The following is an 18,448-nucleotide window of genomic DNA, read 5'->3' on the forward strand; positions in this document are numbered from 1 at the left end:
GGCGGCGGGGCGGTGCGGCGCGGCCCAAGGGACAGCCGCAGCACCGCTGCTCCCTGCCCGCCTCGCCCCGCCGCGGCCACCCTCCGCGACCGGACACGAAGGCGGAAACGGAAATTGGCTGCCGCGTCCTGACAGCGGTAACCGAATAAATTTTAAAAAGCCAATCTAAACGAAGAACCAAAAGGGACGCGCAGGTCGGAATGACCGACAGTAAAGAGAATTTTTTTTTTCCTGCGCAAAAACGTCTGGAAAAGTGGCCGCCCGTCGCCGGGGAATCTACCTGTCTTACTCACCTGCCAGGATCCAACAGCCCTGACGTGTCGCTGCCGGGTAACGGCGAGGCGCTTGGGGCGGGGCGGGGCAAGGGGCGCGGGCCCCGCCCCCGGGCGGGGCAGCCACGTGGCCGCGCCTTCCCGCGTCCGCCGGGCCGCGGACACGCGTGTGCGCCTACGGATACACAAGCGCTCGCCGCCGAGCTCCCGAGCGCTGTGGGGAGGCGCAACACCGGCCCCGCAGCCGCCGCCCCGGGGCGGCAGCGCTCCTCGGGCCAAGCGGCCCCGAGCGCTGCGGCGGTTTCCTGGCAGGGGGAAGGAAAAACTCGCGTCCCGGGTGCGAGCTTGCAGGGCCGGGCGGGGGAGGTACGGGCCCGAGGGCAAGGAAAGGATCCAGAGTAGGCCTCACCCGAGTCCCTGTGTTTGCAGGGGAGCGGGGCCGGGATGTCCCTTGCCTGCACCGTGGGATGCGGTGTCCGTCCTGGCCCGCAGCTGGAGGAGGCCCCAAGAGCTGCACGCTGAGGGCGGAGGGGGAAGGGAGCATCAAACCGGTAGCTGCTGACAGCAAGCGGGGTACATGCGTGCATACAAAACATCTTACACCCTCCTGTAAGGGTGCAAACACCCGGTCGGCCCAGGTCTGCAGCAGGGCCAACCTGCCACCGTCCTCAGCTCAGCTGAGGCTCGGTATGGGGAGAAGCACCCAGGCAACACAAGAGGAAGAAAAATTCCCTATTTCGAGTGGAAGCTTGTCTAGTTCCTCTTGCTTCATGAACAGGGGCAGGGGAGAGCCCTTCTCAGAGCAGTTTCTGTCTTCTCTGTATCATTAGCTGAGCTGAGGTCAAGTCTCCTGACAGCATTTCCTTCAGAAAAGGCACCTGACAGCCAGGGACTGAATCAGAGCACTAGCTGAAGAGAAGCAGCAGCTCCATTTAAAAACAAAACAAAAAACAACCAACTCAAAAAAAACCAACCCCAAAAAACCAAAACACCCATACATAGGAAGACTGATGGCTTTCAGCAGACATAATTTAACACTGGAGAGGGGCAGCAAAACCATGTCAACACCAAACCCTCACTCCAGATTACCTGAGCGTGTTTAAAAGCACACGCTCCAGCCCTGCCTCACCCAGCCATCCAGCCTACTACCCACTGCACAGAGGGCACCGGCAGCCCCGAGGGGCATCACGCCCCAAATGACTGCCCCCATACCTACGCTGCAACCATCTGCACAGAGAGTTACTTTTCAAAACTGTTAAAAAAAAAAAAAATCAAGGGCCTTATTACCATTTCACTGACACTTCCCTAGTAACTGCTTTTATTTCTGCCTGCAGTGGTGACACCACTTCTCCTAACTCATACCTCAGTTGCCTTTCAGTGCAATCATGTCATTATAATGAACCGTTTTCAGTCTTAGCCCTCGTGTTTGGAGAAATCTCCTTCTCAGTGCAATTCGCCTGTCAACAGATGTTTATGATATTTCTCCTAATTATTCCAAAAGTATTCTCCCTCCACCTTGCCTCCTTTCCAAAAGCCGCAAGGAGAACTCTAATCTCACAGCTTTAATGTAAAACAAGAGCACTTTTGGGGCAGGTTAGATGTGCCTGCCCTACTTGCCACTTTTGCTTTAAAACAGTTTTTCTGGCATGCCAAAGTACTGAAGTTTGTACTAGCACAGTAAGGCAACAACTAATAAAATTTTAACCTTGCAAACTAACTATAGTAACAGCACCTAAAAATGTCAGGGTACGAACGTTAGTCTTAAAACCTCCTTTAGTTAGCTACGCCTTTGGAAGAAGTTTTAGCATAGCCTGAGCTGAGGAAAAAGAAACACTTCATACTTAAAGCTACATGAGTTAGCTGCAACGTTTTATCCATTTTGAGAATATTGACAGAATTATTTTAATGACTTGGGACACTGTCAAGAAATTCTTGGGGAGGTAGAGCTCCTTTCACCATGCATGGTGTTAAGTCAGTTGTCCTGGACCACAGCCACCTCCTGTCATCACACCCAGGTGGCACCAACACCACCGCCATGAGTCTGCAGGCAGTTGACCAAAGGTACCAGCCAGCTGCCACCAAAAGGGCAGGTCTTTGTCATCAGCTCAGTTTTCTGTGATCTGCTTCTTGGCTGACTGCACAGCCTGACAAGCTTCAGAGCTAGGCACAGTGGGAACAGGCAGCATACACTCAGGAGGAGACATGTGTACCCATCTCAGAGCCACAAGCCTGAGTAGACTTCACAAGTGATCTTAGAAAGCTCTTCAAATGGCATCCTCAATGCTCCCAGTAAGTCTGCACACTCAGCAATTATTTCTCCTCCTTCCTTATTCTGGTGGTTGAGCTCACTACTTTTTGAAAAAATAGTTCTTTAAAAATCCCAAAGATTTGTCACTGGTAAAAACAGGTACCCACTTCTTGTCATACCAAGCTCCAAAATTCAGAGCTGGGGGTGAGGAATACCACTGCGCCCACAAGTAATACACGAATTATCCCGAGTGCATTAAAGCACTCCTGGGTAGTGTTAGAGGCACATTTATAGTACTCTACACAACAAAATGAAGCAAAGCAGCAAAACTAGCCCATTGCCACCTTTTACAATTGCTTTTTACATTACCATTACATCCTCGGTGATAAAGATCCAACAGAACTCTGCTTCAAGTTTCAATACCAGAGGCCTAAAATGCTACTCTAAAAACCTAATTCTGGAAGCCATCAAAGGTCTACTCCACCCGAGCCCTAGAGCTCTGCTTATATCATACCTGCAACTACTGATCCAGGAAGCACCTAACAACAAACAGAACACAACAGCTTTCTTCCAGGAGATCCAGATGCAGCAGCATGTAAACATCTGGCGGATACAGCACTGGCTTCGAGAAGTCAGACAATCCCCCCTCCGCCCCCCCCCAGATTTGAGTCACAGTAACTGCAGCACATACTATTGAAAAAACAAACTACCTCAGGCCCATACTAGCTCACCTCTTCTTTGTCTGACAATCTCTCTTCCAGTCTTTAGTCATAGTCTCCGTTTGCCTTTTTCAGATTCCTAACTTTCTTCTGAGCCAAGTCCTCCAATAACATCATACACAGCTGTTGCCATAAAAAAAGACATTGCATTGCTCAAAGTTACTCCAATCCCTCTACAGGGCTGCAAAACAGTCCTCTTTAACCAGACCTCCTTCCACCTGCTTGATTTCCCTGTCTGCAGGCAGCCCAGAACACAGCATCCTGACTTATGGGTTTTGTTGCACCAAAACCCAACTCTGCACTAACAAGCTGTGAGAAGCAGCTCCTACCAGCTTTGACTAGCATGTGGAATGACATGACACAAGAAAAGTGGAGCTTTCATTTATTGGGCTGAAACTACAAACAGATTCATTTTGACTTCTGGCTCTGTGCTTGTGCCTTCAACACTTTCACAACGATCTTCTGCTCCTCAATAAGAAAAGCTCGTTTGATTCTGGAAAGGAAAAACAACAACTTTAGGACATGTATCCACTTAAGTGAAAACACAAAAATAAGACAAAGTTACAATTAGTTTTGCTGTCTCCAACATTCATTGCACATGTGGTGTTAGCTCCACAATTATATAAAAAGAGAAACCATCAATGTTCTTGCCAGCATCAACAGACAGGGACAGTGGCACTGTATGAATGTACAAGTTTGGGGAAGAAGACCTAGTGTGCCTGCAAATTTAAGGTGAGTGGCTTGTAGGCCAGCAAGGTAATACCTGATGGCAGAACAGTGGAAAAATTACCACCCTCACTAACTTCAAAGGCAAAAAGCAAAATTCCTCACTGGCAAACTAATTTAGCTGTTCTTAAAGTCAGAACTGGTGCGACCAGTCACGGTCAGTTCTCTTCCTCAGAGGTACAGACAACTTTATGTGAGTTCAGTTACCAAAACAAGAACAGTTTCCTACTCAAGATTAAAGCTTCTTTGCATATAAACAGAGAAAACCCTGGCAGGTCAAGTCATCCCTAAATATGATTATTTCAGGAAGACATGTAGGGCTACCATGCAGATGGACCTACGTGACAGTACTCACATCAACAGCCTGTTTGATGATTTAGAGTTAAAAGCACAAGTATACCACACGCTCTCCTACCTTGAAACATTAAAATGCCATTCCATATGCATTTGGTATATATGGCTACTGTCGCAGTACACGAAGCCTACCAAAGATGCCTAAACAGACCCAGGAGAAAACCTGCCAATTACAGTGAAGGAGATGACTGTGGGTTTTGGTTTAGGCAGGGAAAAATAAGGCATACTCATGTATTAGAAATGAACTACCAAGCTCATAAAGTGTTTGGGAAAACACTAAAAAAAAAAATTGGCTTTTAACACATAAAAAGTTATGCTATAGATCTGCATCTGTAACAACCTGTCTTCAGTGGCACCTAATGCGATTTAACTTACAACTCACACAAGCAAAAAAAAAAAATGCTGGCATCATTTGCACTACAGATGAAAAAAATGGCATTAGATTGCTGACTCCAGAGATCTGCTTTGATTACCGTTCATATAGATGACATATTCTTTGTAATACACCTTTTTTCCTCCAACTTGCCAAGGAAGTACATGCCATACAGCTGTTACCCAATAAAATTCAATTCAGTGAGGCCCAGCAAAGACCATCTTAAAGCTTAACTGCATAAAGATGCTTAATATGCAACCAGTTAATATCTTTGAATCCCAAAACACCACAAAGAAGCCAGAAGCTCAACTATCTTACACTACTATCTTTGCATAAGACAGAAGAATAGGACAACAGATGAGAAAAATCTTTATTATGGGGGCTGAATATAAAATAAAAATCCAGAATGAGCAAACTGCTTAGCACCAAAGCAACAGTGCAGTAAGAAATCATGAATAACATAAACTCTCTATAAAGGAGCTCCACACACAGTAACTAGCTCAAATCCGAGGGCAAAAATCGCACACGTCACTACTAATGCACCCCGTGCTTACCCCCTCCATTTTACTACACCAATGTCAGACAGGAGTCTTCAAAAATTTTGGCTCACATTATGAAAACAGTGAGATGCAAAAATCTCTTATGAAGTAACCTCAAGAATAAAGTTAGCTTTCTGTAAGCTTACCTGTCACGGACACACTTAGCACACATGGAACCACCATAGGCTCTGCTAACATGCTTCTTTGTTTTTGACAGCCTCATAAGAACTTTAGGACGCACAGCACGAACCTAGAGAAAGCAAAAATGGGAAGTGTGTCATAAGATGGTAATTTTGAATTAACAGCCATATTAAGAAAATTCACTTTGATAGCTTAAAAAAGCAGCACCACCTGAAGTTGACTGTTCAAGATGCAAAAAAGTGACTGAAGTCACAGCTTGCTGTACAAGCCATCTTCAGCATTCCTAAGCTGATCTTTTCATTCTACCACAGGTTCACCAATAGATTCATCATTAAAAAACTGTTTATCAAACAGACTGTTTTTCCAAGTGTAGGAACTGCTCAAAGATAGACATTACTCAAGCATTCCCATCACTGTTAAGAGCAATAGTGTTACACCAAGAATATATTTTGGAGAAAAATATGATTTTAAAAACATTTATTCCTTTTTTCTAAAACTGAAAGTCAAACTTGGCTTTCATGGTTTTTTTTAAAGCCTACCTAATAGGTCCAGATTAGACTTTTAAACCTGCTACAGAATCACCTTGCTCCGACTCTAAAAATTTCAGCCAGTTACAACTTACAGAACAAGAAGGTTCACATATAACAGCAATAAGAACCACAAGCATCAAAAAAGCACTTACTCTTTAAGCTTTCAAAGCTTGTTTTACCAAACTTTACAACATTCAGGTAAGAATATTTTAAAGAAGAAAGTTTTTCCAACAAGGATTCATCAAGATACAGGTATATTACTTGAAAAGCCTCTTCGTACTGAAAAAAAAAACATTGCTGGGAAAAAAAAAAAAGTTATGCCAGTAAGGCTAATACTTACACCACGAAGTCTTCCTGGGCATATACCACATGCCGACTTTGGTGCCTTCCCTACTTTCTTGGTGTAAAGGTAAACAATCCTGTTCCCGGGTGTTCGGGACCTAAATACGGCAGAAAAACACTATGTTAATGTAACAATCAAAACTTAAACTTAGCTTTCTTAGAAACTAAGTCTTACTTACAGTCTGGTCTTGTTGGAAGCTGTGTTGTAGGACAACCTACGGCGGTAGGTCAGGCGCTGAACCATTTTTCACACCTAAATTAGTCAAAAACAAAAGGAGCACTAGTTTAAAGGCTCAATATCCACATGGAAGTTCACATATTACAGCATAACCTGCACTGAATCACAAAGCTAGGTCTGAATCAGCAGTGGCTGATTCCGTGTTAATATTAACAAAATGAAAGAATTTGCCCATCAATAACAGCCGTTACAAAAAAACAAAAGCAAAACCAAAACAAAACATGTGACAGCAGACAGAATGTGATTTGCAATGAGAATTCATCCGAACTAACTTGAACACAGTTCAACATCCTGGTCTTGCCTGTATGATGTCACGCTCCTCTAGAAAACTGTTTAAAGCTTTACCAGCTGCCTGTTTTCTAGTCAACGTAAGCTTCACCGGCAAGGCTGACACATGAGCTGGAGCAAGCACAGCACTGCCTCTTCCTACCTCATCTGACAACAAGCTGCACCAGCCACGCTCTAGGCCCAGGCCGGAGCCTTCTCCGGGCCCAGCAGGACGCGACGAGGGCAGCGAAACCCGCAGCACCCCGCTTCTGCCGCGGCGCAAGGGGGTAACGCCCCAACGAGGCGCCCGCCGCCTTCAGAGCCCCTCAGGGCAACCCGCCGGGGCCGGCACTCCTCGGGCGCCGGGCCGGGGGGAGGCGGCGCCCAGTGCCGCAGCCCCGGGCACCGGCTCACTGCGGCCCAGGGAACGCGGGCCCCTCTCGGGAGCCCCGCCGCGGAGGCCTAGGGAGGCCCGGCCTCTCCGCCGCGCGGGCCTGCCCCCGCCGCCAGCCCCTCACCGCAGCCCCCCGGGGTCGCCAGCCGGCCCCAGCTCCCGCCAGGGCGCGGATGGGGGCGGATGGGCGCCGACGGCCCTCAGCCGCCCGCCGCCATACCTAGCGCCGCCGGAGCCGGAAGAGGAAGCGGAACCGCGCGGGTCAATATTGAAATAGTGGCGCGCTGGAACCCGGAAGGAATAGCGGCGCCTGCGCACTGTAGCCCGTCTCCCTGCCGCTGCGGGGCAGCGCGCCGCCATGTTGTACGGCAGAGGAGGCGCAGGTGTGGCGCCATGTTGTACGGCTGAGGCGGGGCGGGGCGCCGCTCAGCGGCGGGACCGGGCGCAGCCGTGGTAAAGCACCGCAAAACCTCGCTGCTGCGGGTGCTCCACTTCTCCCAGGCATCCCACGCACATCCCGTCTCCCCCCACACTTTATTTTTTGTATGGTTTACTGAAAAGCTATTTTTCTAGGACACCAGCTTCTTTCCTCAGAAAGAGCGTGTTGTTCTTTGTTATGGTAGGTAGGTAGTTTGGTAGGTAGGTAGTTGTAGGCCCGTAAGCCATGTCTCAGCCTGCTGTTCTGCGCTCGAAATTAAAAATGACTCGTACACGCTTTTCCACACCGAACCGGCACAGAACTGAAAAAAGAACATGAAATTGCTACTCTACCCTTAATTGGTTTAGTGGTGGACTTAGTAATATTAATGGTTGGACTGGATGATCTTAAAGGTCTTTTCCAACCTAAACGATTCTATGATCCTAAGAAGTGAAAAGAAAAGAAAAAAGAGAGGAAATGGCAAGAGCTAAGGGGGCCTAAGATGGCTTGTCAAAAGCCAGAAACAGCGTTCCAGTGGCGTCAGACCTGCCAAATCTGCGGTTTTTAAAAAATAAACACACCAACGCTACCCCTGTCAGCCCCTTGCAATTGCATTAAGCACTGCTTTGGCAGGCAGGAAAGGAGGAACGCTCGCTAGAAGGAGTACCACCGGCTTACACTTTTTCTTCCAGACGTTTGTTTCGGCTCCCACCCCATGCACGAGGTCCCAGACAGGCTGAGCAGCGCGCTGACAAGCAGAGCTGGCCTCTCCGCGCCGAAATCAGCAGCTGGCTGGCGATGGGAAGGCCCTCACTACCCAGCTCTGGCCTCCCTAAGGGATCCTGCTCCCACCCTGCCATGTGGCACTGACGCATGGAAGACCGAGAGATTTTAAAACGCGTGTTTCTGTGCCTTCTGCTCCCCAGCCTCTTGCTGCTGCTGGGGGTGGTGGTCCCGCTCTGCCGCACAAAGCCCATCCCCTCCTTCTCGTGGCGCGTGTGAAGGTCTTGTGGCCACTGCCCCAGTGGGCGCTGACTTGTATGGGCAACGCCTCCATATGGTGGGGTCCTGGTTTCGGCTGGGATAGAGTTAAATTTCTTCCTAGTAGCTGGCATAGTGCTGTGGTTTGGATTTAGTATGAGAATAATGCCGATAACACCCTGATGGTTTAGTTGTTGCTAAGTACTGCTTACACTAGTCAAGGATTTTGCAGCTTCCCATGCTCTGCCAGGTGTGCAAGAAACTGGGAGGGGGCACAGCCAGGACAGTTGATCCAAACTGACTAAAGGGCTATTCCATACCATATGGCATCATGCCCGGTATGTAAACTGGGGGGAGATGGCTGGGGGGCAGCGATTGCTGCTCGGGGACTGGCTGGGTGTCTGTCGGCGGGTGGTGAGCAATTGCATTGTGCATCACTTGCTTTGTGTATTATTACGACTATTATTATTATATTGCTATTATTTTACTTCATTTAATTTCACTTATTAAACTGTTCTTGTCTCAACCCAGGAGTGTTTCTCATTCTTACTCTTCCAATTCTCTCCCCCATCCCACTGGGGCAGGGGGAGTGAGCGAGCGGCTGCATGGTGCTTAGTTGCTGGCTGGGGTTAAACCACGACACGTGTCAATAGGAAATCGCCATCTGCAAGGGGTGCAGGATGGGGCCCAGCGGCTCTAAGCCCTGAAACGCTGCTGTGCTTCGCTGGCCTGAGCGATGTTCTACAGCGACAACCAGGGACCTGCTCATTAAATATGTAGGATGCTGCTGCCATCGTTAGCGGCTTCAGCATTGCTTTTGGAGAGTGGCGGGTGCTCAGAAAGCTTTGATGTGTGCTCCTGGCCTTATTTATGGGTTTGTAACTTGCAGTTCATTGTACTGCATCCTCCCTGGTTTTGGTCTATAATTATTATTTTGGTTAATTATTGACTCTTTTTAAGTGCAAATTATGGACACCAGAATTTTTCTAATTCATGAAAGAGGAGAAAATATGTATGAACTAGATTTTAGGGTATATTTAAAATAGGAGCATATTTCAGACGACAAGTAAATTTCAGAGCAATTAGAGTATTTAATATGAACTTTCTAGGCCCAGAACCCTGAGGGGATTAAGAAAGCCAATTAAATTAGATTAAATAATCATGCCTAAATATAAAAGTGTAACAGAATCCAATTGTTAAAGAACAACACTATTCAATTATGATGGAATAGTTTAGTTTAGATGTTGTCAGTGCAACAGGTTACTATTTCATTATTGAACAACAATATCAATATTTTTTGGAACTTACCTGATTTGGGCTCTAAACTCAACTGGTGTAAATTTTAGGAGCTGTCAGTTAAATTCCAGCAGTTCACTTCTGCTGATGTGCTGGCCTAATTTTTCAAACATTTTCAGTTTATTTTGCAAGAGGAACAGGGCTGTCAGGCAAACGGCTCACCAGAGCATCTAGAAATGCTAGCTTTATGACAACTGGTTTAATGCTATCTAATGTGGGGATAAGATTTGAAGCAGGAGCTCACTAAGCCCAATTTGTACAGATTAGTGCTAGTCAAGTGATTCTCTCATGTTCTCTGCTACTCCTACCTCTTCACAGGATGGAACCATCTCTTTTGGGAGCAGTTATTTTCCACGTCTTCATGTCTCATTAACTCTTTCTGCACTTTCTTCTTTCCTTGAATATACAAAGAGGATGGATTAAGCAAACGCACAACACATCAACTTGGAAAAGTAAGTGGCATCCTATAAAACTAATTTTTTCACTACGTAGGATGTCAGTGGAAGCATAGGGCCTGAGGATGTGGGCTTTTTTCCTTAAGAAAACTGGAGGTTGGCTTCCAGGGTGTATTTGATTATTGGCAGTGTAAAACTCGAAACCTCTTTTCCACCAGAGATGATTAGGAAGATAATCATCTCTGATGGTAGATTAGTAATGTGGTGCATTTTGCGCCAGCCAGCAAGTTGTCACAATATTCTGTTTACTACACCAGAAGAGGGCTTTTTTCACAGCTTAAGACCAGTTCTCAATATGTTGTTCACCCTTGCTTTCTATTCCACATGTTCCTCTCCTTGCCTCTCTTTTTTTCTGAAAGTGCCTATCTACATGCACAACTATTTGCTTGGTTGCATGGGAAGTTCCACCAGAGTGAGACTGCCCAAATGCGTAAGGCTTGATAAGCCCGGCTGGACCCCCGGAAAGCATCCCCCTTTATTTTCCTACCCTCCTGTCCCACTTACAGGGATCTCCCAGGCCCCATGAGGACTCTGCTGCTCCATCAACCTCTCTTCACGTATCCTTCCAGGGCTGTCCTGCACCATAAGCTTCAATTGAAAAATGAGAGATTGTTTTCACTCATATTCACGTGCTGTTGTTCCAACCTAGACTGGCAAATTCTAAGAGGCATGTGAAGGAAAGTGAGCCTGTGTGCAAGCACATACTGGGTACCGCAAAGAGGAACAAAAGTGATAGCTGAGGGATATACTGCTGCCATTAAGCCACAGCCCGTAAGCCGCAATACCATTTCTATGAACAGTGGATGGATATGTGTTTTAGAAATGTCTCATTGAAATCAGAATCCAACCTCAGGTGCTGCTTGGATACAACCAGCAGGATTAGGTCTGTAAATGAGGGAAGGAAGTGAGAAACCTTGGAAAAGTACTAGGAACTGCTGGAAAGGGCAGAAAGAAGAGGTCCTATGGTCCACTGTCTCTCCAGAGCTTTTTTTTTTTCCTTAAAAATCCCATTCCCTTTCCTCATTAACTATGTGGCACATATCACAATCTGATTATATTCATTTATATCAACATAACCTTCCACAACATGGACCTGTGCAAATTACGTTACGAGAAACTGTAGTTCATTTCCATTTCAGTGGAGCTTGTTAAACAAGCAAAATTATTTTGTAGCAAAGGGAAAAACAATTTAGTGGAATGCACTCCTAGCATAGGAAGTACATAACATCATATTTGGGTTGAAACTTTTTCTGTCAGAAATGTCATAACCCCGTAAGAAAGAGAATTAAAATCCCGTTATTTTAATTTACATCTAGCCACGAGATAAGTAAAGTTATCATTGAAATTCTAATTAAATAGGATGATTGACTAAGGTAGGACATCAAAGAAGAGAAGTGAATATGATAAGTCAAAGTCTTATTAATTAGTCCGCGTGGAAGAAATTCCAGAGACGTCAAGCTGAGGCTGCTGCAAGGAGAAAAAAAGCAGACAAGAAAATGTGTGTTTCTTTGAAGTTAGGAACTGAGATAGTGATGGAGGTAATTGTGTCTGACTGGATCCCGTAATGAAGAGCCGTAAATCAGACCTAGGAATCGGAGGAAAGATTCTAGTAACGAATGTGGCTGCCCCCCTGCTGCGAAGAAACAGAATGCAGAGCTGACTAATTGACCCAGTCTATCTCCCAGTAGCTCTCTGTTATTATTTATTAATTTTTAATTTCTGAATTATTTACGTTCTGGGAAATTATTTTTGACAGCCTGTTAGGCGTGCCAAAGTTAATGGAGGATGAAAGGACCGGTACTAGAATTAGCAGGGATGTAGTCACAGGCTACTGAATTTAATGATTTTGGAAGGGAAAATTGATTTCACACAGCGTGTCACTTTATACTACTTTAGGGATACACCAGCTATTTGATTAATTGAGGAATAACCAACTCAAAGTATATTTGAAGTGTAAATGAATCACAGTGTTCAGCTGTTTATTTTTCCCCTTTTCTGATGAGAACAGAGTTTGCTTAAAGTTGCTGATTAAAACCAATACAGGTAGGCCCCATACTCACACCTGCTTACTTTCTGCTGCCTTAGAAAAAAAAAAAATAATCCCACCATCTGGAGGAGACATGCAATCCTCCATCTCACTTGGGATGGAGTTCGTCCTTCCTACACAACGCCTAATTAAATAGGCTTTGTGCACACTCCCCCTCCCCCTGCGGAAAGCGTTTAAGACAGAGCAGGGTGCGAAGCCCGTGGGCAGAGAACGCAGCTGAGAAGTGAATTCTGCATGGTGGTGGCTCATGGCTGCTTTTCATCCAGTTCCCAAGATGAAGCAGGGGTCCCTGGCCTACGACATCTCCCGTGTCGGTCCTCCTGGTGCAGCGGTGTTATGTTGGCCCACCCATCTACGGTGTGGAGCAATGAAAAAATAAAGGGGCTCTGCACAGCTCTTCCAGGATGTGAAAACTGTATTTCACCTTCAGTGTCAAATGGAAGGTAAAGCCTGTCTGCTGCTCACGTCTAAGCCTTCTGGCCATCCAGGCATCAAGGGCACAGAGGCAATGTTTTCCCAGCAATGTGTACAGTTCTGTAGGCAGCTCACATCTCCAGAAGGACTTGCGCTGGGAACGTCTCCAGAGCTGCTCGGGATCATCACCTCACTGGTCCTTCTCCCGACAGCAGTCGCCCAAGGCGGGGGGTACAGCTGCATTTCTCCTTCTGTATGGGGAGGATGTGCCTCCCAAGGTCCAGTGCCCAGGATCAAAGGGCAAAGCGCACTTGCTGACATGGCCTCCTATGGCAGACTTGGGTAAATCACTTCATTAATGGCATTGTAATCAGCTGTGTGAGCACTGCTGGTGGTTACCATGATTTTGGGTGTCCCTAATGTAGTGTCTTTGGGTGGGTCAGTGTGACCTCCCAAACACCTTGGCAATCTAGTTACCTAAGTGCTAGTCCTAAATGGTCTAAGTCCAGCTTTCACATTTTTAAAATGAGTAATTAATGTTACTATTTAATAAAATCTCAGGGATTCTGTGAAGAGAATTAGTATGCAATTCTTTATTTGCAGAAGTTTGGAGAGAGTAGTAAACACCAAATACTAGGAGTAGCTGCTCCTTTCCACAGAGCTGCTTACCACAAGAAATGACTCAAAACCATCTACCATAAATTGACATGGATCCCATGAACAGGTGAGAAAGGTATAGGCTAGACTCCATTTCAAGTCCAATAAACAATAAAACTCCTTTGAATTGATTGGGACCCAACTATTGAGTGAGAGGTTAAGTGTCAAAGGGATCTGGCGCTTTGGGCATTTTGCTGTTGCTTTGCTCTTTAAAATAGGAAGGGCTACCTACCATGGCAAATGTTGACCACACCAGGGTGAGGGGAGAGGTAAAGAATAATGAAAAGTGCATGCATCAGTGTACCTTTAGAAAATATATTTGTGTTCATGATTTAAAGATACATGAAGAGGTACTGGAAGGTTTTGCTGCTGCGGTTCTCTAAGGAGTTTATAATTCATTTAAACATCTCCCTAGGTTATTTTTCTGAGCACTTCAGGAGCACTATGAACATTTCTTTGTGATGTTTTTCTGATGGGAACATGCAAGGCTAGTCTGGGTTTTTCTGTTACCTTTGGGATTATACCAGTGGCAATTAGCTATGCAAGGAGGATCAACTACAACAGGGTGTTAAAGGAGATGTGTGACCTGTGGCCTCTGCTCCGGGGATTGCTACTTTATCACTTTTTTCAGCATGTGCAGGCTGGACTGACTCCTAGAACAAAAGCCTGAAGCGAAAACTGGTTTTTTCTGGGTCTCCCGAAACTCTGAGAGATCTTTGGGTTTATTTTGTGATTGGTATCAAGACTTTCTAAAGAAGAAATACTGTGCAATGATGTTGATAAAACAACACAAAATACGGTTTTCAAGATGGCACTTTTTGTTTGTAATAAAATTGTATCACTGAAACTACACTCACTGCCATGCAATTCTGAAGAGTTCAATTCACCGGTGGCAGAATTGAGCACCCCAAATTTCATAGAAAATGTTTTATATATTTAGATGATGGCTGAAGAAAAAGCGAGCCATATCTTCAGATGTTACAAAACAATTAGGAAATTTGAAGATCTGCCTTACAGTTTTAAAATGGTCAATGGAAAACCAAATACCTTGTATAGTACATATAGAAATTAACCCTAAAATATTTACATTCAACAAATGCAGCTAAGTATTTGGATGAAGATGATTTAGCGTGCTCTGCTGTTCTAGACTGGAATGAATCCTTCACAGAGCTGGCTTCTCCCTATTTCAATATTAAAACAAAAGGGGTATGCTTGCAGTGCAGCACCCTGGGAATTCAGCTCAGAAGTCCAATTAACAACAACTAATTCCCCATACTGCCTATTTGCCCCTAAGAGGTGGCTAGATATAATAAGTCATGCATTTTGCATTTAAGCTTTTAATGCCCAGAGGATAACAAAAATCTATCCTGATCACTTTTTATTTTCATCATATGAAGACAGAAGAAAGCATCCCCCTTCCCCCTTCAGTTAAGTGTATCCATATCTCGGTGCTAAGTCTATGAAAGGAGCTGTCTCCTGCCTTCTCCCCGTGCCTCCCTACTCCTCCATAAATGCATTCCTTCTTCAAGAAGACAGGAAGGTAACAATCCCTTTGGGTGTGTTTTCTGTAGAGATAAATACATCTTAAAACAATGTAGAATTATTCACCTTCGAATGATGATCTATGCTTATTCACTGGACCAAGTTTACTGCCCTTTAGACTCTCACACTGTATTGTATGCAGCATATACTCCCCTCACACTGGTTTTCACTATGGGAGCTATCCAGGTGTGAACATATTTTAAAAGCTATAACTGTAACATACTGTAAATGGTAATGACCATGCTATAACATGCTAAAGATTAAGCAAATACTTTCAATAATTAGAATGATCTTCTGCAACTCAATTTTCCTTACAATCTAAGTCAGGTTTGAACCAAATTCTCCAAAGGTAGAAGTCCAGCATGTTACTACACACTTGAAATGCAAAATGGAGAGAAGCAGAGAGAGAGAGCGCACGCATATGTGCACATGGGGCTTTGGATATTCCTTGCTAGGTACAACCTAAACTGTACATTAAAAATTAGGGCCACATTAAAATATTTAGCTATCTGTCCAGATGTATTTTTACTGGTGTTTAACAGAAAAAATTAAGGCCTACAGGTACCCATATACATCTGTATTTATGAAGTTTTGCAACAAAGAAATAATGCCATATAACACAAGATCGCCGTGGTTGAAGGGAATTTGGAAGAAAAAGGAAGTGGTTTGAGAAGAAAACAATGGAGCATATTAAAACATAAAGCAGATCACACTGCTTGATAGCAACACAAAATGTGATGCTGTGCTGGAAAAAATGCCTGGATCAATGTTAGGTAGCTGTGCCTGCAGAGCAGCAAGTTATTGTACGGAAAGCTGCCTACAAAATATTTCTGCAACACTGTACTTTGCTATGCATGGCAAAAACCCCAGAAGGTGTTATTTTTTCATGAAGCTGTGATGAACTTGGCTTATGCTTGGGATCAGACTGGCTGCTCCTTACAGGGGTTTCTGAGCTGCATATTTGCAGATTCAAGGCCAAATTTTCAGAGGGGCTCACAGCCAGCTTTCCAAGCGCTCAGCTGCCAAGCTGCAAGCCAGGCTTCTCACAGGTCCAGGAATCGGAACGACTGAGAGGGAACTGAGCTCTTCTGAACATCCCAGACTAATTGGCTGATTCCCCTCTTAGCAGATATGCCTGTGACAGAAGTTGAGACAGCTGAATGCAGTATTTCTGACATACTTAGATGTGAATTTTAGTACCTGCCTGTACAGAGCTGGCAGGTGCAAGCAGGGGCCTCCTCTGAACTTCTAAAGAAAAGTGTTGGCTGCTTCTTGTTCTCAAGCAGGTTTTTAGATTGCTCTGCACCCTCCTCCCTGTGAGCAGCAAAAAGAGCAAAAGTCTGACAGTCTGATCCTGAAACAGGGCTCTGTGGAGAGCAACACAAAACCTACATTTGCCTAACACCCCATGGTCAAACCTCCCGCTCACTGGAAAGCAGATGAGGACAGCGGTGCTAATGATTCTCTCCCTTCTAAAGCCTCCAGATTTTAAGTGCATTGAGGAAATTGAAGACAAACATTAAATTTTGATTAAAGGGGCACTGCCAACTTCTATTAAGCTTAGAATGTAGGGGTTTGTAACAGGCAGGCGTAGGTGGATGGGAGCTTGTATTTTGGGTGTAAATATTTCTTTGCAACAGGGCAAAGACAAGTATCTTATCTTTAGGCTCAGAACAGAAGGCATAAAAAATTAACTTGGTTAGAAATAAAATTAACATGGTGCCGTCTAGTTTTGCTGCTGAGGGAGAAAGAAATGCAGATGGGAGATATCATGTAGCTTCCCAAATCTGTTACAGCTCACAAGAAGCTTGCTTGCTTGTTTGCTTGTTGTTTAATGTGGTTTTAACAGTGATAAAAAGCCACGCTGAAGTCCTGTTTTGAAGAACTGACTAGGGACTACAGTGAAAGGAAAGGGTTACCTCAGGTAAGCTGGCATGGGGACTAAGCTGCACCTAGTAGATGCCTTTGCCTCTGCTTTTACTTTATAGTGACTACATATAGAAGGTCAAGCCGTCTTATGTTTAATGTATGGTCCACTGCAGCTGACTGGGGAGTAGCTAATTACTTTCAATGATCAGAGAGATTTCTTGCAACTCATTTTGCCTATGATGGGAACCAGATCTGAACCAAATTTTCCAAGGGGAGAGCCTAAAAGACAGCACCTCACTGTAGCTTTAATGTACACCAACCCTATATAGAAAGAGTATTACGCAGAAATGCGCATTCTCAGAGAAATGATGGGAACGTGAATCCAGATCTTCATCTGATAAAAAACAGCTCCCTGAACAGAGCTATGCTGATTTATGATAGCCAAAGCTCTGACCCCACATCCCAATAAGAATGAGCTGCTGCCACAGAAATCTTCTGCGGTAAAGATGTAGCTCAGTTTGGTCTTGGCTTGACCAAAAGCTGGGTTTCTGTTGCAGGTTTCTCTGCTGTCTTTGCAATATTCATTGGAACAAGCCTTTCATGGAAGCAGGCCAAAGAAATCAAAGTGAAAGGCCATGATTTTCTTCTTGTTCTTCCTAGAGCACAAAAAAGTGAAGCAGACCTCAGATAACCAGCCCTGTGGCTCCAGATACATTTTGAGTGCAATGATAGTGCCTCCTCCCAGGGTCCATGAAGCAGGTGAGAGGTGCTTCCCAAAGCTGTAGCATTGAGTATATATGATACATAACAGGGAGGATGAAATAAGGCCATGCTACTGCACTGGAGATGGTAGAGTGCGGAAGAGCGCTGGAACACAAATTGAAAACTACTTGTTAAACAAGGTTAATTTGTTCTCCTTCCACAGTGTAAAATGGCTTCAAACACTTCTAAACTAGGTCATTTGACTGCTCAAGAAATACATGGTGCTAGGCAGCTGTCTTTAGCAACAAGTTTATTGGAGAGTTTGATTGCATCCCAAAAGCATGCTAGATATTTCTGACCATATCAAAGAAAACTCAACTATATTATCAAGGCACACTAATGAGGTGGTTTGTTTAATTGAAATACTTTAAGTTTCCATGTAGTACAGCATGAAAAAATCATTATTTTCATTAGATGAGCTACTCGTTAGCTGAAAATCTGAGTTACAAAATATCACAGTGTGAGATAATAAATACATTGTAAAATGCATTAAATCCAGGTTATTAAAAGGAATTTCTATTTAAAATATATAGCCATGTAATGTGAGCATACTTCCTAGTATTGGGAATCAGGTTTGGTTCTTTGAAAAGTATAGCCCAACCCAAAGGACCTCATCTTGCTCTCATTGCAGTCACTGGCAAAACTGTGACCCGTTATAGCTTGGGTAAATTACTTGATTATTCTGTGTCACAATTCTGTAATAATGGGGTTTGTGTGTAGCAGCTAGAAGTTCTGAGACTCACCTAAAGGGCCCAATCTTGGCCTTGAGTTCATCACTGCTCTGTTTGATGCAATTATTAACAGCAAATCAGGAAGCACTATATAGCTTGTATTTTTAGGGGCAAATGTTTACCTAAAAGTGTA

General features: G+C 44.7%; 1 protein-coding gene across 3 annotated transcripts in view; it reads right to left on the bottom strand.

Moving 5' to 3' along the window:
• Positions 1-3,604: 3,604 nt before the first annotated feature.
• RPL34 (ribosomal protein L34) overlaps positions 3,605-18,448 on the bottom strand; it is a 49,671-nt gene continuing 34,827 nt past the window's right edge. The window contains exons 1-5 of one of the 3 annotated variants that reach the window (XM_075709296.1): positions 7,364-7,442; positions 6,424-6,497; positions 6,243-6,342; positions 5,378-5,481; positions 3,605-3,732 (exon numbers count right to left, since the gene is read on the bottom strand). In XM_075709296.1, the coding sequence (XP_075565411.1) occupies positions 3,648-3,732; positions 5,378-5,481; positions 6,243-6,342; positions 6,424-6,488 (354 nt within the window). In that variant the 5' untranslated portion in view covers positions 6,489-6,497; positions 7,364-7,442 and the 3' untranslated portion in view covers positions 3,605-3,647. Of the gene's footprint in view, positions 3,733-5,377; positions 5,482-6,242; positions 6,343-6,423; positions 6,498-6,912; positions 6,929-7,363; positions 7,443-18,448 lie in introns of those variants that run through there. The other 2 variants (XM_075709297.1, XM_075709298.1) reach the window with 2 other exon arrangements.

This window comes from Pelecanus crispus, chromosome 4, assembly GCF_030463565.1.
Source record: "Pelecanus crispus isolate bPelCri1 chromosome 4, bPelCri1.pri, whole genome shotgun sequence".
Classification (NCBI taxonomy): Eukaryota; Metazoa; Chordata; class Aves; order Pelecaniformes; family Pelecanidae; genus Pelecanus; species Pelecanus crispus.